This window comes from Sebastes fasciatus, assembly GCF_043250625.1.
Source record: "Sebastes fasciatus isolate fSebFas1 chromosome 18 unlocalized genomic scaffold, fSebFas1.pri SUPER_18_unloc_1, whole genome shotgun sequence".
Lineage (NCBI taxonomy): Eukaryota > Metazoa > Chordata > Actinopteri > Perciformes > Sebastidae > Sebastes > Sebastes fasciatus.
This window is the reverse complement of record NW_027428130.1, coordinates 22680-47594: the sequence shown is the minus strand read 5'-3', so window position 1 is coordinate 47594 and position 24915 is coordinate 22680. Positions and strand designations below refer to the sequence as shown.

Below are 24915 nucleotides of genomic sequence, written 5' to 3'. Positions count from 1 at the left end.
AGAGTCCTTATGAAGTACATTAATACAGATGTTTACCTACGTCTAATCTAAACAGTCGTTCTACGTCTTAAGTAATGTCGTTCCATCAGCAGGTGTGAAAAAGGTGTGAAAAGACTCCCGTGTCTCTTGCCTTATATTTTCCTGTTTAACCCTTGTGCATCCCTTTTTAAAAAAAAAAGTGTCTCTTTTGTCCTTAGAAGACAAAAATATCTGCGTCAAAAAAACTGCTATAAATTTAGATATTATTATTTTCCACTTTCACTTCAGACCTGATCATAACTACCACATTTTCATTCATTTTCTGAATTTTAGTCCCTATTTGTTTACATAATGCCACAGTTGTTATGGGAAAAAAACACCAAAAATAATTATACTAATTGCTAGGGGGAATTTTTATTTTTTTTTTAGTCTGGGATATGTCAATGATTAGCAACAACATTTTTATTTTTTGTGCAGTGTCAGAATTTAAAAAAACAACTCCTCCCATTTGTTACCTTTAGAGGACAAAAACATTCCCTTCCTAAAACTAATATAAAAATACTGTTTATTCATATTATTTTTACACTTTCACAGAATTACTTTTTTTTTTTTTTTAAATCAACATTCTGGGATGTGTCTATCCTAAGCAACAATATTGTATTTGGTGCGTTGCGTCAAACACGACACTGCAGCCACGCCCCCTAGTGGAAACCAGGAAAATAGCATGTATTTGCCATATAGGGGCAAACATGAGAAAACGGCTCAACCTGGTGGAAGCGAGAAGTGAGCGCAAGTGTTCCGTCATCTAATCCACACTATCTCTGGTACTACAGAGGTTTAATACGTTCAGAGCGCATATAGACTGTTTCAACGGAATTGCGTTGCTAGGCAACAGCTTGGGTCCATGTTTACTTCCTGTCGGCTGATGTCATTCAGATACACCGCAACGGGGAACACATATTTTTATAAGGTCCTCGCACTGCGACAGGAAGCAAACTGAGACACATTTGGAAAATGTACAAGTCAATCACACATTCTTTACAACATGGCAGTGGGCAAATATGCTGCTTTATGCAAATGTATGTTTATTATTGGAAATCAATCAACAACACAAAACAATGACAAATATTGTCCAGAAACCCTCACAGGTACTGCATTTAGCATAAAACAATATGCTCAAATCATAACATGTCAAACTGCAGCCTAACATGGTACCCATAGAACCCATTTTCATTCACATATCTGGAGGTCAGAGGTCAAGGGACCCCTTTGAAAATAGTCATGCCAGTTTTTTCTCACCAAAATTTAGCGGTTGGTACCGACGGATTCCTCAGGCTTTCTAGTCTCATGATGCCAGTATCTTCACTCGAGCTCTAAAACTGAGCCCGCTACAACCAAAAATTGCATTAATGCGTTAAAGAAATTAGTGGCGTTAAAACAAATTTGCGTTATCGCGTTAACTTTGACAGCCCTAGTTTACAGCTGTGAAATGCTCTATACAGCGGGATGTTTGTGTGATTTTAAACAGCCGTCTATGCAGATTACGCTTCAACTAAACGTGACATAAATAGACCCGAAGCATTAAAAAAATTGCGGGCGGTCTTCGTGAGTTGTGATCGATACATTTGATCAAATGGAAGCGTAACTTTTTTCGTGAGACGTGCGAGTGACGGACGATTCTAAAAAACGCTCTATATGGATTGGCTCTAAGTGTCGGTAAAAAAAAAAAAAAAAACTTGCCAAAATGTGTGCCATATGCATCAACACAGTGATCAAACAATTAAAAAGCCCAACATGTCCCTAGTGATGCATAAGGGTTAAATGAGTAGAGATGTATTTGAAGTAGATGGCAGACAATCAAAGGTAACCCAGTTTAAAAAGAAGCAGCTCAGCGTGTCTCATTTATTTAGAAAGGATCGTGGACTCTCCAGACCACGAGATCTCCCCGTTCGGTGGAACGTTGACCCCTTTTTTAAACCAACGTGTTTGTACCATCATACTCCGAAATACCTCGATTTTATCCAAAGCATATAGAATATGAATTTCTTTCATATATATTTTTTTGTTTTTTTGTTTTTTACCAACAGAAGATATATTTGAGATCATTTGTATATTTTTGTAAATTCACACAAAGCCACATTTCACGTAGCTGAAATGTGGAATTCTATATGCAAGAACCATGAAATGTTTTGTGAACGGGCTGGCAGAACCGGGGAACGTAGCGGTCCGCTCTGAAGATGCCATCGCATCCTTTTGCCTTAGACAGCGTTTCACACGGGGGAATGTGGGTTTTTTTTAGCGCTCCATCCCATACGCCGGCCTCCACAATCCCAACGTTACAAAACATTTCAATGGTTCCTAGAGTTTTTCAACTACTTTTGAAATGACAATGTGTACTTAATTTATGATTGCATAGTATTTAATCCTTCTCCTTCATACTTGAAATTACTTGAAGTGTGTGCCTGTAATGTTAACGATACACCGATACAACCACTTTATAATGCGAGGGAACATATAATTCAAGTGCTGACACATTATTGCTGTTAAAGATGTCCTATATAAACCCAGACTGGGGGGAGCACTGTGATCCTAATGAACACTAACTAACTAACACACCTCAGAAAGCACAATGTCGGTGCTCAGTAGTCCTGCTATTGACACCATCTGACTGAAGCCATCAGGTGGTGTGAAGCAGCTCGGATTCTTGATTTTAATGGCCTTTTTTAACAGCGAGATCAGTTTGGACCGCGGAGAATACAGTTTGTGAAAACAAAGCATGGCACTTAGTAATTTCCAGCAACGATAAATATTGTTTTGAACAATATTTATTAGCTATATTTGTTTCTCCCATCCACAAGAATTCCTCCTGTTAGCATTCCAAAAAACAAACAACGACCCATAAGCACTGAAGTCGAGACGACTCCTCTGCTTTGGCTGTGCCTTCATTTTGTGATAGTTTTTCTTTTCTGTATCCTGATATATAGTCGCCATGAATATGAGCTCAGTCCCAAACATCTGTCCAGGAGTGGACCAAACCCAGATTAATAAAAGAAAGAGATCTAATCACCTGTACTTCTGGCGTAAGACTGAAAGAAGAATCCTGTGTTGTCATGATATGATAGCCTCCCTGTTGATGGAGGGAAACAGAAAAGTGGTGCATGCACCTTTAATTCAGTGAAAAGCTAAAGTGACTGCATTTTAATCTGTTGACATGTCTCACTGTTGTTTGGATGTACGACTATTAGATTTCTAAATTTGATGTAATTGGATTGAGATGATATTAAAAAAAAAAATGATGACAAATTTAACAACGGTTTTGTGTATTGACGTTATTGTAAAAAAAGTGTTATCGCTTCAGTGCACATCACCTCTTAGTTGCTATGGTAATGTATGTCATTGTTGCTTTTTAGAAACAGAAAAATGTGATCAGAAGTTTCTGATGTGGTTCTCACCAGCCAGCATGCTCAATTTCTAGAATCCTATCCTAAGTAATGGTATACTATGATATTTGTATGGCATACTATTGACATTTTAATGACATTTTATGAAATACTTTAATGACTTTTTTTCAACATACTTTACTATGACTTTTTTATTTTTTTCAACATACTATACTATTTTTTTTTTTAAATTTCAACATCCTATACTATGACTTTTTTATTTTTTGGACATACCATAATATGACTTTTTTCCACGTACTATACTATGACTTTTTTTTTTCCGACATACTGTATACTATAACTTTAAAAAAAAAAAAAAAGACACTATATGACTTTTTTTCAACATACTATAAAATGACTTTATTATGACTTTTTTCGACACCTTAATTGAAAAGAAAGATGAGGCGAGCAGACTCAATTTGTATTTAGAAACTGCTTCTTAACAAAGAACAAATTACTTTTAGACAGAGTTCTGCTGGTCATAACCCACATTACATTTGCTTTTCCATATTGGACCTTTACATAGACACTTTAAAAGCATAGTGAATGTGTTATTAACTTATCTAATAATACAATTCCTCCACACTGAGAGAAAACGGACAGTGTCTTGTAGCACTGTTTACCACAGATCCTGTCAACAAGCCTACAAATGAACAAAGTCTTTAAAGTCTCTTTATTTTATTCTGCATGCATGAACAAGCTTTTTCCAGCCACCATCACAGGTGTGATTCATCCTTACTGACAGCCTGCTGGACCTGTTTACTTCTCATTCATTGTTGTCATATATATAAGTACATCCAACTTATTGCTTTCTCAGACTGCCAAACCAAGGAGACAAGTTTACCCTCATAATGTCAAGGAAAAAATATATATATCACCATTATTTGTCCTGGGGCATACAGGAGGGTGGCGTCTCTAGTATCAAACATGTTTTCTGAGTGTTACAGATCTTTTTTTTTTATACATTTTGAAGTATTGTCCAGAAACATGGCAGATCTAGGTGTAAACATAACTACAGTGGTCAAAATTACATAGTTAACTTAAAAAATCCATATTAAATATCTAATGAGAAAGATTACTATTATCGCTACTGTCACCTCTTTTAGTGAAAATAACAGGATTAAAAAAAAAAAAATATTTACATGGTATTCAGTCAGCACAGCATAAAACATGCTACCTAGTCTAGTTGCTACTTATGAACTCATCTACAGCTGCACAGGTGCAAGAAACACTTTTTTGGGCTCACAAATGCAGTTTGTAAATGCTAACACAGTCAACAGCTCTCCATGTTGTCACAGTATACACTTCATTAAAACGGTCATTGTCATATGACCTGCAAGTTAAAGCTTAAATAGGTTCAAACCAAATTCATGTGGCAGTGGTGGGAAATTAACAACCAGTTCATAATAGAGAATATGCTCCAGAATCTAGCAGAACAAAGTCCAGATGGTTTCATCAGCACCATAAAAATGCAGGAAATAAAGTAGTTAGGAAGGGTCGGGGTCGGGGTTAGATATGACATGTGTGATGTGGAACGGTGCCACGTGTTCACAACAGATACTAACGCTATTGCTGGAATGAAAAACAGTTTCCTTTCTTCAGCAGTGACATCACGCTCATAATTACACACACTGCCTCCCAGAGGGCACAATGAGCACTGCAGAGTGAGTGAACCTGAGGTAGAAAAGCCAAATCAAATACACTTTGGGACTGATAATATCAGAAAATAAAATATGCCTCAACACATTAGTGCATTTTTCTTGAAACCTCCAAAATTATTTTACACTCTCAATTCAAAACTAGATATCTATATCAAAAGATACAACAAAATGATTAAAGACAAAACTTTTCTAATTCAACTTTGTGACAAAGTTCTGGGTCCTGAGAAAGAACACGAGTCCTCGTTCCACTGTGCAGGTTATTTCAAAAGAAAAGGCATTTTCATCCTTCACAATATACACAAGCAGTAGAATTATAGTAGGAAGGCGTACTTACAACATTATTCATAATAGCCAAGCTGATATTGTAACATTTTGAATACGGAAGCAAAGAGTAAAACTTACCACAATGTTGCAAATGGTGAGATATTCTTGAAGTATAAAAACAAATGTGTATATACAAAAATATACATCCCAACAAGACATTCCTAGCAGAGGCGTTGGTAGTTTTCTCCCCAGATTTTGCAAACTTTTAAAGTCTATATTTGAGTATTTTCTATTAAAAAAGGCAAATCAATAGTTCACAATACCAATGAGTGCCATTTGTCTTCCTGTACTGTAGCTCCTTCAGTCCACAATCAAGATTTGAACAATTCTTGGTTTAAGAAAAGATTATTAAAAGTCAAAATCAGTCAATCGATCCATTCATATGAGTTTTTTTTGGTGAGGCTTCACAGCCGTAATATTGGGTTGAAAAAGGCCTCAGCTCGGGAGCGTCCGGCGCCAGGTTCCTCAGTAGACATGAGGAATGATCCGGTAGCGAACAGTCCGGCAGTACTCGTCCCACGCCGAGCCGTACTTCCTCCTGCACTCGCTCATGTCGCGGGAGTCTCGGTGCACGAGCAGGATGATGAAGTAGATCATGTAGTACCATGGCAGCAGGTGGCTGAAGCCTGATGGTGTGGATGGTAGAAGGGCGGGGAGGACAGGACATTTTAATCTGACTGTTCATTTATCAGTTGGTAAAAAAATATGGAATCTGTTCTAATATGTTTATAGCATTGTTATCCTGTTTCAAAGGTTCATGTCCTCTGCTAGTTTTGTCACCTTTTTTTTTTTTTTTTTACCAGTGGACACGCCTAACTAAGCAAAAAGGTTTCTTTCCAGTGGCTTCCTGGTTATGACAGATTATTGTCTGAATCTTACCGCCATCTGTCATCTACGACAGCTGATGCTTACGTTAGCCTTCCCTGTCAGCTGATTAACAGCCGTCTGAACACGACAGCTGCGGCTCACACAAGTTGCTGAGAAATTAAGCCAACGCAGAAGTCCCAAAAAGTGCAGTCGGACACTTGAGGCTGGCTCCAAAAAGGGAGTCAATCCCCATAGACCTCCATGTTAAAACTATGGATGTATAAAGAGAACTGGATACAGCGTTGGAGGCGGAGCTCCGTTCATTCCTCTGAGAGTTGCTCATTGGCGCATGAAGCCAAAATGGCTCGACTGTCGAGTGATAAAATACCCGGATCATCCGGCGATCTTACACATCCATTGGGCCCATAGAGCAGGCACAGTAGCGTTTCCTTTAACTCCGCCTCCAAGCCCTCAGTCTAGCCTCGGTCTGGGTCTCATTCACGTGAACGGAGGAAGAGAAATAACTCAGCTATTAGTGCATTTTACAAATTTTAGGAGTTTCTGATTTAAATAAGGGATATTCAAGTGTTCATACTGGGGAGTTGATTTCCCTCAAAAAAAAAAAAAAAATGATCTGCTGAGTTACAGACATCTCTTTCCCAAAGTAGGTCCATGGGAAAAAGTCTTTTTGGGCCCAATGGCGTCACGTGACGGACACAGAAGTTGTAGTACCGTCGTTTGGCCACGGCGAAAATTTGCATCAAAGCCCGGCGCTCTTCCTGAGGGGGCTTGATTAAAATGTCCAACTTTACAGCCAAAATAAACATGTTTACAGCCCGGTACAAAAAACGGTTTTAGTCTGTGCAGCTAATTTCTCTGTTCATGACAACTGTACAACTCACCCGTTTAAATTATATTAAGGCTTAAAAATATGCATAAATGAGGGCGTGGCCACTTTGAGTGACAGGTGGGTGCCATACCAGGTTGCTGTCATCAATACCTTCTAATTAATACTGTAACATTATACAAATAAAATAACATTATATTATATCATTATTTTAGCCAGGATAGTCGTGACATGATATACCTGCAGCCATGGACAATACTAAAAGTGCTCGGCCAGTCCTCTGACGCACTGATCACTGGCCTTGATTCATGAAATGAGTGCTCTTGGTGTTTGACTGAATGTGAAGTCAACTCACCACAGGGTAGGGACCAGGCCAGAGCCATCAGGAGGTCTCCCAGGTAGTTCGGATGGCGGACCACACCCCACCAGCCAGACACCAGCAGACTCTTCCCTGTAGCCGTGGGGATCCTCTTCAGATCTGGAGAGAACAGGGACACAGACGGAGGTCACCAGAGAGACACACATGGACAAAGAAACAGATGGAAAGCAATCTGTCATTAAACACTGATTTAACAGCAAATGGATGAAAAATCATTTTCCCCTTCGAAGGCAATAACGAAATGCGTGGGGGGGGAAAAAGGTCCTCTCATTACACATCCATGACATGATGAACCTTCAGCCTGCAGGAGGACTTACGAGACAGTTTGGGGTCTGATGGGTTTCTCCTGAAGGCGTTCTTCTCAGAGTTGGACTTCCTGAAGATGTAGAAGCCAACGACTGAAAGACAGAGACACCAAGAGGAAAGTGAAATGTTAACTTCATCTCTTTGCAACTAAACAATTAGTGTTTTTATAAAATGCCTTTGACATTTCTCATTGAGTAGCGATACATAACCTCAGGATAAAGTAACAAGAACTAGAGACACATGCAGTCATGTGATCAAACAATCCAAATCCTCAACGGAGATACTCAGTGAGTGACTTCAGTTCTATTTCATTCTTCCTGACTGCCTTGACGACGGTGCTCTATCTCCATGAATCCATAAATGAGTAAGTGAATAGTCAAATAATCGGGTCCAGCCCTAGTCGCTTTTCATTCAGAGAAAATAACTCTTTTTCCCGTCATGATTTCAGTATGCACGCAGCACCAGCCTCAGGTATGCAGCTGGAAAGCAGAAGGTACGCGAGGCAAAGTATCATAGGAGTAACGTAAAAGTCTAACGTAGTTTTAAAATGTTTTTCCAGATGTTGTCATGTATGGAAAGACCCAAAATGAACACTGTAAATAGACTACTTGATTACTAGAAGCAAATTCTTTAAACAGCGTTTGTATAGGAAGGATTCTGTTCCGAGCTGTTTGATCCATAAGAGCAGTTGATGACTGAAACCGTGAAACCGTGATCACTACAAGCGGTTTCCACTCTACCTTTAATCAGACGCTGCTTGAGTGCTCTGCTACTGTATGATAGCTGTTGTTTAGAGGGTTTGAGGCATATATATATATATATACATACAGTATATATCATAACTGATACATTTAGCTTTGTTGATGCTGTGCTCCTACTTACGTTTGAGTGTGAGGATGGCTGTGAGGGCGGGGAGGCTCAGGGGGTTTGGGTGGTTGACCAGGTAATAGGCCTGCAGGGTGTAAGTGAAGGGAACCCACACCAGATCACCAAACGCCAACATGAAGCCAAAACCATCGTGCATCAAGTCCATGGTGGTCAGGATGGCCTCCTGAGACAAGAAACACACCGTCAATCTTTATGAAAGTCAGATGCGTTTACAACTAGTTTACCTGACCATACAAGTCATCATTTGATTTATTTATTAGAGCTGTGTATCGGCAAGAATCTGCCGATACGATACGTATTATTATACAGGAGTTACGATTCAATATGTTGCAATATTGTAAGTAAGGTGATTTTTTAAAATAAATTTTTTGAAAAAAATTATAATATAAAGAACACACCATCATATGCATAGAGAATCTTTTCGTTTTTGAATCAGAACAGTGGAATAATCTGTATTTGCATTTAGTCCCTGTAACATCCATCAGCTCTACTTTTTGTGCACTCTGAGCCACCGTCTGCCCCGAGTCTTTACATGTAAACTATTAATTAGAAATCAATAGTTTTTAAGAATCAATATCACAAAGCATAATATCACGATACTCGTGTATTCATATTTTCTTACACCACCATTATTTATCAGTGTGTTCTATCAAACTCCCTTTGAGTGATATTTGTGAGAAAGTGTTTTTGTCCTGTGCCGAGCCGAGCGTACCTCGTTCCAGAGTCCGTCCACCACGTAGAGCAGCTGGAAGAGGTTCACGAGGATCATGGAGTAAGACGGAGCATCCAGATTCTGATGCTTCATCTCAGCCAGCGCCATCGCAAAGTTGATCAGACACTGAACAAAGAGACACAAATAAAATCAAAAATCATCATGAATGCTGTGTAACCATTTGTGAAGATCCCTGCTGTGACGACTCCTGCCTTTCCCTCTCACTCTTTTTGACATGTTTGGCTCAACTTGGTTTGATGACCCATGTTCAAAAGCTGCTATAAAAACTAAGCTGAAAGTCTGCATTACCCTCATAACCACGAGCAAACACAAGGCATTCATGGAGCTCATGCCTCGTGTGTGTGAGGTTCAACATAGAGTCCACATGTGGCCACCAGAGGGTGCAGTGTGTGTAGAAAATGACAGGCCCCATTGAAACGCTCACTAAATGGATTTATGAGACAAATGTCTGCTTTGGTGTCCCGTAACAACTCACCCAGCCGATCAGACCGGGGCGCATCTCGCAGAAGAACTTCAGATCAAACTCTTTGATGCGGGGATTGAGCTCATGTCCTTTGAAAAAGTCATAAACCACGTTGCCTGGTGAAATAGAGGGAGAGAAAAGAGATGAGACAAGAGGACAACACAGTGTGTGTGTGTGATCAGTGAGAAGGTAACTCTGGATCTGTCCTCTTACCAGAGCTTCCTCCCAGTGCCAGCTGCTCTGCTGCAGCGTAGTGAGAGCGGACATACAGGTAGACGCTCAGCAGGACGGAGATGAGGAAGGCAGCCGTGGTCAGCTGCAGGAAGTGGCTGTGGATGTAGGTGAGGTCAACACCCTGGTGCACCGCTGCTGCTGCTGCGACTGAACTCACAGAGATGGCAAAGAAACCTGGAGGGACACGGAGAGCTTTAGATGGACAAATGGACAGAAGACAAACCGCTTGAAGTTCCATAAAGACTACAAAGAAAAGAAGTTGAATGATGATGTTCAACATGTCAAGAAGGACGGCAGAATCATCATCCTTAATGCTCTGAGCCTGTAGTGATCAGTTAAACTAACAGAGGAGCCAGCACCTCAACATTAGTTGAATGGTAGTGAAAACATGAATTCATTCATTCTACTGAGAGTTGAGTGCAGCTGATTGTAGAGGGAGTTGGAGACAGAGCGCTCCCTTCACACAGCCTCACCGTTGGTTCTGTACTTCAGCCTCTCTCCAGACCTCAGCGGCATGCCCTCACTCAGCTACACAGAGAAACACAAGAGATACACCGGGATCAACAGCTGACCAAGAGCACATTCTAGTAACTCACTCACTCACTAGTAAACACAGCTAGAACCTGCAGACCAACTGGATAACAGCCACAGACAGTCTGTTCACAGGTCGGCTTCTCTGGTAGGTTTCACTTCACTTCAGACACCAAGTAACAGTTTTAATGTAAACGGCTCTGAGGAGAGACGTCCGTCCTCATTTTACCACTGTGGGACTTCAGAGGGGGAATAGGGAGAAGATGAACGACATACATCAGCTTTTGATCTACATTAGAAGAAAGTACTATTGAGACTGAAATACAGTGATGTGTTTATAAGGTTTCTCATTGAGGTGAACAGAGAGGAATCTCAGTTAGTGTCAGATATCAAGAGGCAGAGACGACCCCGGAGGGAAACAACAAGAGTTTCCTTTTCCCTGTGGAGCTTCTCATTAACCGTCACTCCTGACCATTAATCCAATTTCTGCCTCCTGCCGGAGCTATCGACCAGAAAAAGTCATGCGCTGGTTCACGTGCGCCTTTCCTGTACCAGTTAATCCAGAGAGCAAGGTGCTGGGTTCAGTGAAATACTGTACTGATGAGGACTGTTGCACCTACTAAAAAATCTCACATACTGTTTGAATATGTGCTATGTAGCTATTTTACTAAATAGCATGTTAGTATGTGTCAAGTTCTTGTTTAAATATGTGCGGTGTCCAAACTTGAAAGAGACTGAAACATCCACTGTAAGATTTTAACTGGATTCCACTCAGTGAAACAGCTTTTCCTTTTTCTCTCCTTTATTTTTAGGTTGAGTTGCAGGTTCATTTCACTTTAGTGATTAGCCATTAGGCGTTAGGTGAAAAACCTTTCAAATAGAAAAAAATACAGAAAAGAAAATATTCACATTATTACCAAATAAGTATAAATAAGAACAAAGAGAGACTATGCAAAATTCATTACTCCTTATTTAAGTTAATACACACACTCCCATTAAATGTCTCATATCAAATACAAATAAGCCTTAACAAAGGTAATATATATATATATATATATATATATATATACATACATACATACATATATATATATATATACACATATATATCCACACACACACATATACATATATACATATATACATATACATACATATGTGCATTATATTATTTTATTTAATTACTATTTTTAAATTATTTAATTAAGCACAAAGTATCTTATATTTCATAATTACTTTTGAGTTCATATCAAATCACGTAGCAATCCTAAACTACATTTCCCATAAGCCCCCACAATTCACCGTGCCTCTCACCGCATCATCCACCGGACACTCAAAACAAACAATCGGCAGCACCAAACAAACGATCCGCCACAAACAAAGTCAACCACCGGCACAAACAGACGGACTAAAACACCAGCAACAGTGATCTCCGCCAGGAAAACAGTCTCTCAAAGTGATTCAGTATCCTTACCGGCTGCCTCTCACACTTTGTAGATGTCCTTTTTCGCACAGTTTTACTGGTTTCCTGGTTTAAATGAAAGCCCTGCTAGTTAGCGCTCCGCTATATTTTCAGGACCCTTTTCCCTGTGACACTGAGGAGTGTTGCTTTTATAAACTCCGGGCGTAATTTGATTAATTACTTCCCTCCCTCTGCTTTACTCACTGAGCACTCAGTTTTGCTACTGGACTTATAAATTTACAAATTACTTTCTGATTTATTTATTTTCTATTTTTCTATTTATATTATTTTCTTAATTTCTATTCATTAATTTATTAATATTTATAAATCTTAATTTTCTGAAACTTCAGTTTGACTTGACATTATGGAATTTCAGACGCAACCCATTTGTGTTTAACGACACTGACTTAATTTGGTGCATTGATTTTGGTGTGTTCAGTTCTCAGTTCGTCTCGCTCACCTTTCCAACAGGCAGGATGTAGAGCAGGGCCTGGAATAAGATCCAGAGGACGACGAAGCCAAGGGCCTGGGCGTCCCAGAAGGCCTCGAGAGGGGGCAGAGGAGGAGGGAAGTTGGCCAGACTGGGGTCCTCCCGGTTCCCTTGGAGGACCAGGAAGAGAACCCAGGCTGGCAGGAAGAGCAGCCAGAAGTATGCTCCTGGAGGAAGGAAGGGACAGTTTGATCAGGTTCAACTGCAGATAGATTAACGGTTATCCTCCCTAACATACAAGGTAACACACATCCAGTGAATCCTTTTCTGAGAAGCTGTGCATACTTTATGAGAGCACAGAAGTGTTCTGTTAACACCAACATGATTCTGTCTTCAGCTGCACTGCCTGGATCCAACTAATTTAGTTCTCCCAGTGATTAATAGGACAAGATATTAACACCAACAAACTAAATCAATATACAGTATAATGATGAGTGAAACCACTGCAATGCAACCGTCCTGTAATAAATATATTTATCAAATATATGCTTTGTTATTGTTTACACTGAGCCAGAGAGGCGATGCTAACACAAAACACAGCGTCAAACAACGGAGAATGAAAATACATGAAAGAACTGAAGTGTGACTAAAAACAACTGTTGCTTTAAAGATTGTCTCCGGGCTAGTTGCTGCATTTCCTGTCCATCCTGTAACCTACCTATCTTCCCTCCAAAGTCCAGCGGGGTGGAGACGGAGGCAGCAGGAGCTGCAGCCAGTTTGGCATCCTTCTCCTCCAGCTGCTCTGGTTTGGCCTCCACTGGTTTGGCATCTCCGTCGTCCTTCCTGCGCCGCAGATTGTAACGGCCTTGGGTCTTCTCATTCTCTGCCTCGACCACAGCAGCGGACTTCTGAAGAAGGATTTGGGATTATTAAAACATACTTTCACAGTAACAGATTTTTTTTTTATCTAATTAGTCAGACCTTTAATAGAATGGTGCAGGAATGAGTCCTAAAACCCGGAAATGAGTTTTTGCATTTTATCACTTCCGGTTACCTCGTCTGCTAAACATTAGATAATATTTCTATTTAGTGTGGGCTCCATATGCTAGCTCCGATAGCTTGACGGAGGAGCAGAGGGTAACAACAAAGGAACAGGGCTTAGCGAAGGGTCACTTAGCTTGTCAATAATTTAGGGGGGGGGTTTTCATCTTTTGGGTCAGGTATAACGGACGCTTCATGTTATAGAGTGCTGCAGGAATGAGTCCTAAAACCGGGAAATGAGTTAGCATTTTAGCACTTCTGGTTCCCTCGTCTGGAAGTCAATGGGTTTTTATTTAGATGCCTGAAATAATGTCTGTGGTTAACACCAGCTGAAGAGATTTTAACGTTTTGTTCTAAGATATAAAATATGTCAATAAATACCCCACTCATGAATTTTAAAGCATTTATGTGTCTTTAAAAAGGCGGTTGCGGTTAAGTGGCTAAATGAGACTACTAAACATCATCACGCCGACTCGTCCTCCTTTACAGCCTCGTTGTGTTTACTAACGCTCATGTGACCGTGTTGTAGTTCGTTTATAGCCTAACGTTAGCTTTTTACTTCTGGCGATTGCATTCACACTTCAACAATCATAAAGGTTGTGTTTATTTGTGAAGATTATCTTGCTGAACAAAACATATAAGTATTATAAATGTCTGTTTGCCACAGAGCTTATTTCCTGCAATAATCCAAAACCCAATGGAATAATCCCATTGGCTTTCTGTTGAGGGAACCATGGTGATGCTAACTTCCTGGTTGGACTACAACAATACATCATCTCTGCAGTGCTCTATGGAGTTAAGCATTTGAATGCATTTTTGATTAAATACTCTCTTGGGACAGGAGGGATCTTGACTTGACTCACAATGTTCTATTATTAACTATTCTAGTTGCTATTTTCAGGCTAACTTCACTCAGCTCTAGTGTGTTTAATCCACAATGATATGAAACACAAGTGGTGGTTAAGATAATTGATCTTCTAAATCATTGGATGACTGAAACAATGATAAACAGCAGAGAGTAGGCAGATGTTGTGTATACAGTGTGTGTATATGTACTGTGGGTTTGCCCTGAGACAAAAGATTTCCTCATATACATATTAAAGATAAAAATGGTAAAAGGCTTTTCTACTGAATGAGAATCTATTTTAAATCAAATGATAAACCAAAGATTAGAGATGTAATCTAAAGCTCCCCACCCTTTACAGCTCTTGGGGGTGTATTCAAGTTACTGCTCTTCACTCAAGTTCTTTAGTAAAGTTCAACCTGTTGATGAAGTAAGGCTTTACTTCCTCTATTAACTAAAAAATACTTCACAAAGCTATGACTGAGCTCCTGGGTTTTCTCACAAGCTTCTTACAGAGGGTAAAACTATCTAGGATTAAAGATCAGGTCCCATAATCATACAGACTAACAATGACTTTAGAGGCTAACTGCTCTCAGGTCAGCAATCCTACTCAGAGATCTGATTCAGACAAAACAAAACAACAAAAGATTGAAGTAACATGTAGGATTTATATATCTCAACACCTTTAGGAATCACCAATATCTAACACTCTACACTTTGTCTACACGTAGGAGACTAAAAGGCAGCGAGTAAAGAAGTGGCACATGTTGGTACACCATGTGACCGGCAGCTAAATGAAGCCGGATCTTGTGAGGGGAGCCTCTCTCAGCTGGAAAACACACACACACCCCCCAACGTGCATACATCATGACATTCCTTTAGCTCCAACTCACCTCAAAGCCCATTCACTACCGGACAGTGAGTAGCACCTCCAACATCACTACCAGACAGCGAGTAGCGCCTCAAACATCACTACCAGACAGCGAGTAGCGCCTCAAACATCACTACCAGACAGCGAGTAGCACCGCAAACATCACTACCAGACAGCGAGTAGCGCCTCAAACATCACTACCAGACAGCGAGTAGCACCGCAAACATCACTACCAGACAGCGAGTAGCGCCTCAAACATCACTACCGGACAGTGAGTAGCACCTCCAACATCACTACCAGACAGCGAGTAGCACCGCAAACATCACTACCAGACAGCGAGTAGCGCCTCAAACATCACTACCAGACAGCGAGAAGTGCCTGAAACATCACTACCACACAGCGAGTAGTACCTGAAACATCACTACCACACAGCGAGTAGCGCCTCAAACATCACTACCAGACAGCGAGAGGCGCCTCAAACATCACTTGTTGGGTTTTTGTAATAGCATCTATCTGACAAATCTCATTTCAGCTCAGAGAGACTCAACGGTAGAAAAGCTTGTGAATAAAAGAAGTGTCATTAATGCTTTCTATCCAGACATGGTGTGTTCAGATGTTCACGTATTCTGGAGTGTATTTCATCACTTTGGTCTGTATTGATGTTCATGTGTGAGCTGAGAGGAGCTGGACGATGCCACTTTCTGAACCTTTCATATGAATAAATAAATAAATATGGAGCTTTTTCCACACAGAAGAACATTGTTTTTAAGTACAAAATAAAACTCACCTCGTTCACTTTGTTAGCCGTGTTATTCTCCTCTTTCTGTTTCTCCTCTTTCTTTTCCTGCTTATTGTTGCCATTGTTCTCCGCTGCCTTTGACTGTGGCTGCCCATCAGACAATGGAGAGAGATTGATGGAGATGAAGAGAGACAAAAAGGGGAAAAAAAGCAACGTGAGGAAGAGGCACAGGGAACGTGACGGGTTAGAGACACAAACTGACACATTTCCCCACAACGACAAGGTGCTGATGATTTAGGACATTTGATGATAAACTGGATCTCACCAGACAACTGAGTTCCTTTTTAAAATAAATGAATGGCAGAACTTAAATTCCAGTCAAGTCACTTTGATTATATAGTCCAACATCACAAATCACACATCTACCTCTATGGGCTTTAATTTAGTTATTTGTACTTGACCAAGACTTGTAACGGTGCCATCTCATCTACAGTGACGTTTCCTTTTTTACACTTCATGTTTAAATACCAAAAAAGTCACAAGTTAGCTAAACAAGTGTAAATGCTAACTTTTGGCGATTAGCGCCACCTCTTGACAATAATGGGAAACATTATTGAGAGAATGGCATTAGCACTGAATATTATTAAATATCATTAACAGTTTGATGGTTGGTTATTGATAACAAAGAAGCTCTATTACAATCAAATACATGTAGAATACTATCGGCTCAGCATCAATGTGAGTTCAGGGATGTAATGACCCTTCCTTCTTTTATATATTCTTCGGTTCAAGGAACTTTCAAGAAATCAATGTGCTGCTCTGGACCAAAGTCTTTGTTGCCTGGTAACATTAACAACAAAATATAGCTCCAGAAAAAAAAACGGAGTCAGTAGAGGCTCTGCTTAGTGTTGCAACCTTTAGATTAATGACTTTGCTGACATTTAGCTGGCTACTGTACATTTTTCATTTCAAATTCCACACAGGCTATAATTCCTTTAATAGATTACATGAATTTGGTTTGGTTTGACAAGGCAGTAGTCCACTAGGCCATGTTACTCTATAGCATGAGATAACGTAAACAGTATCACTGAATATGGTACAGTATCTGTACATCAGCTTCTCCAACATCACCAGTGCTACGACAGGAGAATGAGAAGGCAGCTGTGGCACTCACCAGGGGACTGAGTCTGACTTCTACTGAATCCTTCAGCTTCGAGTCCCTGCGGGAGGACGGGGTGCTCTCTGTTATAGCTGCAGCAGCAGCTGTGCGGGAGGACGAGCGCCGCGCGGTCCTTGCTGGGGAGCGCGAGCGGCTGCGAGGGCGGCCTGGTGATCGAGAACGGGAGCGGGAGCGGGACTGGAAACCAGCAGCATTCTGAGGGAACAAAAGAGGAGATTGCAACCATTATTAACAACTGTAGCGTGTTTTTATAGGCAAAACAGAAAAGATATTGATAAGAAGTCTGACTCATCTTGTGTATAATATATAAACTTTACACAGCAGGCTCAAAAAGAGATGGCTGTAAGGTGTGTGCAGTACAATGGCCTTCCTCCAAATCCTTTAATAATTTAGACATTTTAATAATTTGTGTTTCAGTGCTGGGCAGTCTCCTAGCAGTGTTCCTACATATTGGCTATATTCCTGCCACATGGTCTTGACAATGACAGGACAAAAATATTTTTTTAAAAGCAACCTAATATTCTTAGAGCTGATATGAGAACTGCTTTTATGTGCCTGAGTAGAGAGTGGACGAGGTAGAGCAACATTTACTATGAAGGCCAGTATTAATAGACTTAACTATCATGAACAATGTAGATGTTAAGCCATAGAGTGGGGTGACAATTTAAGCTTTAGCTCCATCTTAATGTTTCCCTAACAAACTTTGTTAACTGATTAATATCCTTAACTCTGTATGGTTCGAGTCTGTACTACCTTTATAGCTGACAACCTAGAAATCTAATCTAACCACTGAAAAAAAGATGATTACACCAAGATACTACACAAAAGTATGTTAGATAAAACTGTGACAAGAGAGTAAAGTTCAGAGTGTAAGTCTCTCTGGGACTCTGGAGCTACCTTCATGTCTTGCTCCTTGAGCTCCAGCTCAGTGCCGTCCTTGTAGATGACGGTGTAAAGCTGACTTTTGGCATCGAAGCCCAGCACCTTGACCTCGTAATACAGGCTGCTGCCAGGCCAGCGGCCCATCACCATGTCCCCTCTCTGATACTTCACAGAAGGCATCTTCACTGACCTGAGAATGAGTGAAAGACAAGAAAGAGGAGCAGACAGAGGGAGGACATGTAGACGGACAGAGAAAGGAGAGAAATGAACAGGTAGGAAGGGAAACACCAAAGGAGATGAAAGATCATAGTTATTTGAATCTTTCATCTAAACAGTGTACGCTGGGTTTTTAGGCATCCCATGTATGGAATCATTTACTTAATTAGAAAACTGTCAATGCAGTGCAGACCTAATCTGCTACTGTTCAATACAGTGAAGGATAAATGTATACAATGGCAGCATTGTCACTGCACCCTGCCCTTTCTGTTTCCATACAGTCCACTGAAGCACAGCATGAGCTCAAACTTCAACAATCTCCTTCAATGACAACTAGAGTGGCATCTCTAAATCTCAATGGGCTCATTGTCACTCACTGTTTTGGCAGTTACATGTTTGACATACAACTTTCTGTCTGTCCACTGCATTCACATACTGTGCAACGCTACTTTACATCATTCTGTATTGTTAAAGGTCCCATATAATGCTCATTTTCAGGTTCATACTTGTATTTTGTGTTTCTTCTAGAACATGTTTACATGCTGTAATGTTCAAAAAACTTTATTTTCCTATATTTATATAGGACTTAAACCTGCTTTATAATAAAAAAAAACATGAAAGTCTCACTTTTTTACAATATACCAGACTTTATCTAATAATGTAAACCATCCAACACAATCTAGTAACACTAAGCAACAAATGAAAACTATGCTTTTAAATGAACTATACTGAAGGAAAATACAACCCGTCTCCTCTTCGTTTAGACTTGTATTGTCTCCTGATCAGTTTTCATTCAGTTATTATTTATGTTTTGGTATGAAGCTACAGTAATCACGATGATTTTGGAGCACTTTTATTCATTATTTCGTTAACTGTACCTGCTTGTTTTTACAATACAGTCCACAAACTAAAGATGTGTTACAGTTTGAGCTTGGTTAAGCTGCTTCTTGAATAGTAGTGAGCTATAACGGTATTTTTTATGACCTGTTTCTTTAACGATGTGCGCCGTTAGCTTTGTTAGCTTCAAGCCAAGGCCTATTGAAGGAGGCTGGGACACGGGTCTTGGACGTGGGGTATAACGCATGCGCAGTGTAACCGAATCTGCGGTTGTGTGTTGCGATTGGCTCAATTTCGACGAGTGCAGGCCAGATTTTACTGCGCATGTGCAATACCCCCGAAGATATGAGTCATTTATGACGCGTGTCCCAACCTCCTTCAATAGACCTTGGATCCAGCTGACGTTAGCAGAGAGGAAGGAGGGAAAACGTCACACATTCAAAAAAACAAACACATCTGTCAAAGAAGCAACCTGAAAGCTCTGAGGAGAAGTTCAGACACACTGAAATGAAGTGACGGTATCCCAGTGAAAGATATTAAAACATGTAACTTTAGTTAAGTTAATGCGCAGGTTAACTGTAATGTTAATGTTATTGTTAGCGTGGTAGAGTCTAACTGTGAGGTTATCTCTGGCTTAACAGGCACCGTCTAATTTCTGGAAACACTAGTGCCCATAACGGTAGCGTTACAGTTCACGTCACGTTTTTAATAAAACTAGGAGCCATTAACGGGAAGGTTTGCCAGCTCATATATAACATTAACAGTTGCTCCAGTATTTTAATTACTTGGACCAATATAACGCTAAATAAGTTAAGATTCCAGGAACTAGTCGGAGCCTAGTCTCCGTTAACTCAGCCGTTTGTTATTTTGCATCACAATCATAAACGTTGGACGGAAGCACTTACCTTGTTGATACACGAGTAATTCCAATGACTGCAACTAATAATAGTCCTTGACAAGACGAGTGAATAATAACTTTAAAACCGTACTGTGCTGGCGGGTTTAGCGCCGCCCTAGATGATTGTGATTGGGTTAAAGAAATACAAACAAGCCGCAGCGTGGTGTTTGGAGTGAGGTCTGTCTGCGGACTGACCGAGAGGGGCGGGACATGACACCGGGGGCGGACCTAACTACGGCTGGCTGGTTAGCTAGTTAGCTAATCCAACATGTTTTCATGCTACACTCATACCATGTCATAGGTGCGTTACCGCCATCTGCTGGACTGGAGTGTGGATCAGAAGATTAGCAGGAAAAAAAATACATTTCTGTATTGTTCCTGTTACTCCTAAATCATTAAGTAGAAGATTGCATACTTTCCATGATGTCTTCCAGAGTTGATTCCCAGATGTAATATTGTGGTTTCCATCAATTAGTCCTGATATTAATGTCCTTCTTTCTTCATCATACCTGTTGCAATCTATCACTACATGTTTGTTTCCAGTGCATTGCAGTGTGCATAGTGGGCGCTTGCGCAGAAATAAAGTGAAACATAATCATAAAAATAATGATTTCATTAATAATTCCCACCACTGCACATAGAGTAAAACAATATTAGAAAAATAATGATTTGATTAATAATTACCACCACTGCACATATAGTAAAAAAAAATATTAGAAAAATATTAGATTAATAATTATCACCAATGACACAGAGTAAAAATATTAGAGAAATAATGATTTGATGAATAATGACTAGGGGTGTGACGATTCACTCAGCTCACGATACTATACGATACACGATATTGGGTTCACGATCTCGATACAATACGATATTGTAACAATAATTTTAACAAAACTGGAATGATGAAAATATATGACTGAAAAAGTAGCTTTTTATTCAAAAGAGACAAAATGCCAATCAATACTGTTGTTTGCTCTATAGTTCCATTTCTTATGGTATCAGTCCTTCCTCCTGTCCTCTGCTGATGTCACTCATCAGGTAACGTTAGGGCTGGTAGGGGGGGCTTTGTCTCAGCCAGCTGATCAATTTACCAGTAGGATACATGACTAACTAACCTAAACAGTTGGACTAAACAGCCTACCGCCAGCTTTAGTCATTTAACGTCATTCACAACTCAACTAAATAACTTATGTGTTTACAGTTAGCTGTTAGCCAACAAGCTAGCGCGCTCTGCTTATGTAAACAGCGGCGGCGGAGGATGAGAGACAGCAGACGGAGCAGATTGAAAAGTTGCTTTCCTACATGTTTAACCGTTTTTCAACATCGTGTTTATGATTGTTGAACAAGTGTAATAACGTATTTTGGCTTTACACTTGCAAACTTCTATTGCACTTATATAGCTGTCAACTCGCCTCCACCGCAGCTGACTGCGCTGTGTGTGTTGATGTGTGTGGAGCTCTGACCCAGCGCAGCAAGGCCTATTGAAGGAGGCTGGGTCACGGGCGGACATGGCTATGACACATGCGCAGTGTAACTGAAGCTGCGGTCGTGCTTTGCGATTGGTTCCATTTCGGCAAGGGCAGACCAGATTTTACTGCGCATGTTTTACATACTCAACCTCCTTCCATAGGCCTCACAGAGCAGCAGGAAGAGGTTGCAGCTGCCCGGGGCCCGTATGTACGTAGCACCTATTATGCCCTGATATCGCGATTCAGTATTTCATCTCGACGATGCATATCGTCACGTTTATATATCGCGATATTTCGTGGCACGATATTTCGTCACACCCCTAATAATTGCCACCAATGCACACAGAGTAAAAAAATATTAGAAAAAGTATTTGATTAATAATCACCACCAGTGCACATTGTATTTGCTGCGGAGCAGAAGGTTGACCACAGGCAGCCAAACAGTCAGTGTGCCTGTCACAACCCTGCCTCCTGCCACTCTCAACCCTCCACCTGTGACTCCCTCCCAGGATGAGTCACTGAGCCGGGCCACGGTGGAGAAGATTGTGACCGAGATCCTACAAAAACAACAGCAACATCAACAGCAGCAGAAGAAGAAGATGACCAAGAAGTGTTTAGCCTGCGGTCAGCCAAGGTCTCAGTATCTTGGTGACGGCTCTTCAGTTCATTTCTTTCATCAGACTAAAACAGTGAAGTACTTTTACTGCTCCACAAAGGTCTTTAAAACATACGCAGATGAAGGCATCACAAACCCCCGCATGACTTTTGAGGACTTTGCTGCGTCTCCGTTCTTTGAGCAGGAGCTGGACGCCGCCAGGCAGAGGGGGGCTGAGTGGAGGAAGGTGGCAGAGGAGAGGGCCAAGAGGAAGTCAGCGGTTCAGCTGCAAACAGGTCACCTGTGCCGGTTCTGTCACCTGCCACTAAAGCAGAGTCCCCACAGCCCTCACATTCATACAAGCTTCCCCGGGGTGGCGCGGATGTACATCTACTGCCCCTCCAGAAGTACATTTACTGCCCCTCCAGAAGTACATCTACTGCATCCCAGAGTATTCTCCCTGTACAAGGCTCAGGGCATGGAGAAGGAGATGACCTAGAGGCCAAATACAAAACCCCAAATACTGTATATCCTCACACATACAATACTGTACGTCATCAGGGCTGCTTCTAAATATATAAATATCAAATTATAGCACTAGAATACATGTAATTATTGCACTAGAATAATTGCACCTTTACATGCACACTAGTGTTCATGTTATACTGTAAGTTGTATCCTGTATATATTGTGAACTATAATCATATTAAGATAGATAAACCTTTATTGATCGAGAATGGAGAAATTCGGTTGTTGCAGCACAAAGACAGAAATAAAAACAGATAAATAGAGAAGTAAAATGCAGAAATAATAAAGAAGTATATAAAAGTAAAAATAAGAATATAATACTAAATAGAAACTATACAGGAGCATTTGGAGACTAGAGTACAGCATTATAATATTGTCATATGGTAAATTATTATATAGTATAGGATATGAGATATACTGTAGTATAAGGTGAAAGGTAGTAATCTGGCAGTTTACAGAGAAGCAGCAATCCTAACATTTGAGAAGCTGAAACCAGAGTTGATTGATTATTTTTTCAGTACTAATATTGTAAATATGTTTATGGATACACTATGTACTGTATACATACTTTATATTTCATATGCTGTTCATTTGTTTTATATAATATATTTTTGTCAGTTTTGATTATGTTTAATGCTTCAGAATCCAGCTGTTCAATAAAATATCTTGAAAGCATCACTGTGACTCTCTTTACTTTATAGAGGTAGTAATAGTGATAGAAATTAAATAATCACACATTTATATTCATATGCTCAGCTGTATGCTGACACATCTGTACCATAAACATTTGTTGTTGTGCCTTAATATACTATATTATTTCCAAATATGCTAGTTTTACTTAAAACTAGCATTATATTTGGAAATAATATCTTATATGCATAATTATATAAAGGTTGTTTCTCTATTCTATGATGTCGAGAACTTTATGTTGTGTTTTATATATGTGTGCTATAGAAATAAAGTATTATTATTATTGCCAATATTATTAAGTTCAATTGAACTTTTACCAGTAGCAGCATGTACTGTAAAGGTAGCATGTCTAACCTTTAAATCATAAGGTCTTCTTATCTTATTATTATCATCCTAAAAAATTCATTGTTTCCACATGATTTGTCCAAAAATCTGTGATTAATTTCACTTTAAACTTTTTAAAAGGTTAAATGTAATTGTTTTGTATTATACACACAAGATGTAGCAAAACATTCTGAACGAAGTATGGGACATTATATTTGGGAAAGGAAGGATTCGAAGTTGCTTCTTTTTTGAAGGGCTTCTGGTCAAGAAAAAGTCTTCTACACCTATACGCGGCTGGCCTTCGCGTCAATGCTGAAAGGTGTAAACTCTGAATTCAGCGTGGCATGAGATTGAATAGTCTATTTACGCGGTTGTATCCAAATTTCACATCCGCGGTCGACCAGAGCAAACGCAACCAGAATGTCTCACTGTCCTTCAACTTCAATGATTCCCCGTGTATCTATATATTCCCTGAAGGAAGGAAGCCAAACACAATTTCAAGTAGTGTTACTTATTACCCGGTGTACTGGGAATACAACTCGGCAGACTTGGACTGTGAAAGAGTAAGGATGAACAAAGGAATGTGTTTCTGCCCAGTCGCCTTTTACCATTCATTCTCTATGGTAGTCCTTATCACTACGGCTGTCATATATTTCTGGCCACAAGTGGGATTTTGGGGGCGCTGTTTGACCCCTTTGGATACCAGTAAGGAGACCCCGTTGTCACCTTTGAGTGACAGACCTCACAGCATCGGCAGCAGCATAGATAAGATACACGACTACATGATCGGACGATCTGCAGTGTTTTATCACAGCTTTGTCATCTATCACGACGTCAAACTTATCAAACGTAAGTGGGGATCATTATTTCAAGTAGTAAATTAACTCTTCTCAGTTGTTTTAATGGGCAAACTGTTCTTCTAATAGTTAGTTGGCTTACATGTTGTTGTTTTAGCATTGACAGGTTGTAACTCGGGTTTGTTGTTGGATAAGGTAACGTTAGCTAAGTACATTAAGGTTATGTTACGTTGTGTATGTATACAGTATGTCAGCGTTAACAGTAGCTCATTTTATTACTTTGCACATGTGGAAGAGCTGTCAGTCGAGTTTTAACTTTTTCCAAAATCCTGCTTTCTTTGACTGTTTCATTGTTTTTTGTCTCTAAGAATCATATTAAGACTGAGGCCGTCAGTGCTATTATTGTGTACGTCCATCACTTGTCTTTGTGAATACTGTATGTTGGTACAGTCGTATTTTAGACAAGCTCAGTGTACATTTTGAATGGGTAAATACTGTAACTTATGTCTATTTTATA

The 24915-nt window shown here is 40.0% G+C and overlaps 1 protein-coding gene across 3 annotated transcripts; it reads right to left on the bottom strand.

Moving 5' to 3' along the window:
* Positions 1-4075: 4075 nt before the first annotated feature.
* LOC141763587 (delta(14)-sterol reductase TM7SF2-like) lies at positions 4076-20136 on the bottom strand. 3 transcript variants are annotated; one of them, XM_074628042.1, is made up of 14 exons: positions 19996-20136; positions 18057-18226; positions 17154-17354; positions 16028-16126; positions 13203-13392; positions 12515-12711; positions 10535-10589; positions 10041-10235; positions 9840-9943; positions 9344-9469; positions 8626-8794; positions 7755-7835; positions 7414-7536; positions 4076-6030 (listed from the first exon to the last, which is right to left on the bottom strand). In XM_074628042.1, coding segments are annotated over exons 1-14 (1872 nt in total). In that variant the 5' UTR covers positions 19997-20136; the 3' UTR covers positions 4076-5869. The 3 variants fall into 3 exon arrangements, with proteins under 3 accessions (XP_074484143.1, XP_074484145.1, XP_074484146.1); XM_074628044.1 differs by having other exon boundaries at positions 13203-13389; XM_074628045.1 differs by having other exon boundaries at positions 18057-18231; positions 20000-20110.
* Between the last annotated feature and the right edge of the window lie 4779 nt (positions 20137-24915).

Excerpts from the sequence above, each read along its gene's own strand:
- LOC141763587 (XM_074628042.1), bottom strand. Across the intron at positions 10,236-10,534 it reads GCTGAAGTACAGAACCAACG|GTTTCTTTGCCATCTCTGTG; the intron begins GTGAGGCTGTGT and ends GTGTCCCTCCAG. Across the intron at positions 9,470-9,839 it reads GCCCCGGTCTGATCGGCTGG|TGTCTGATCAACTTTGCGAT; the intron begins GTGAGTTGTTAC and ends CTCTTTGTTCAG.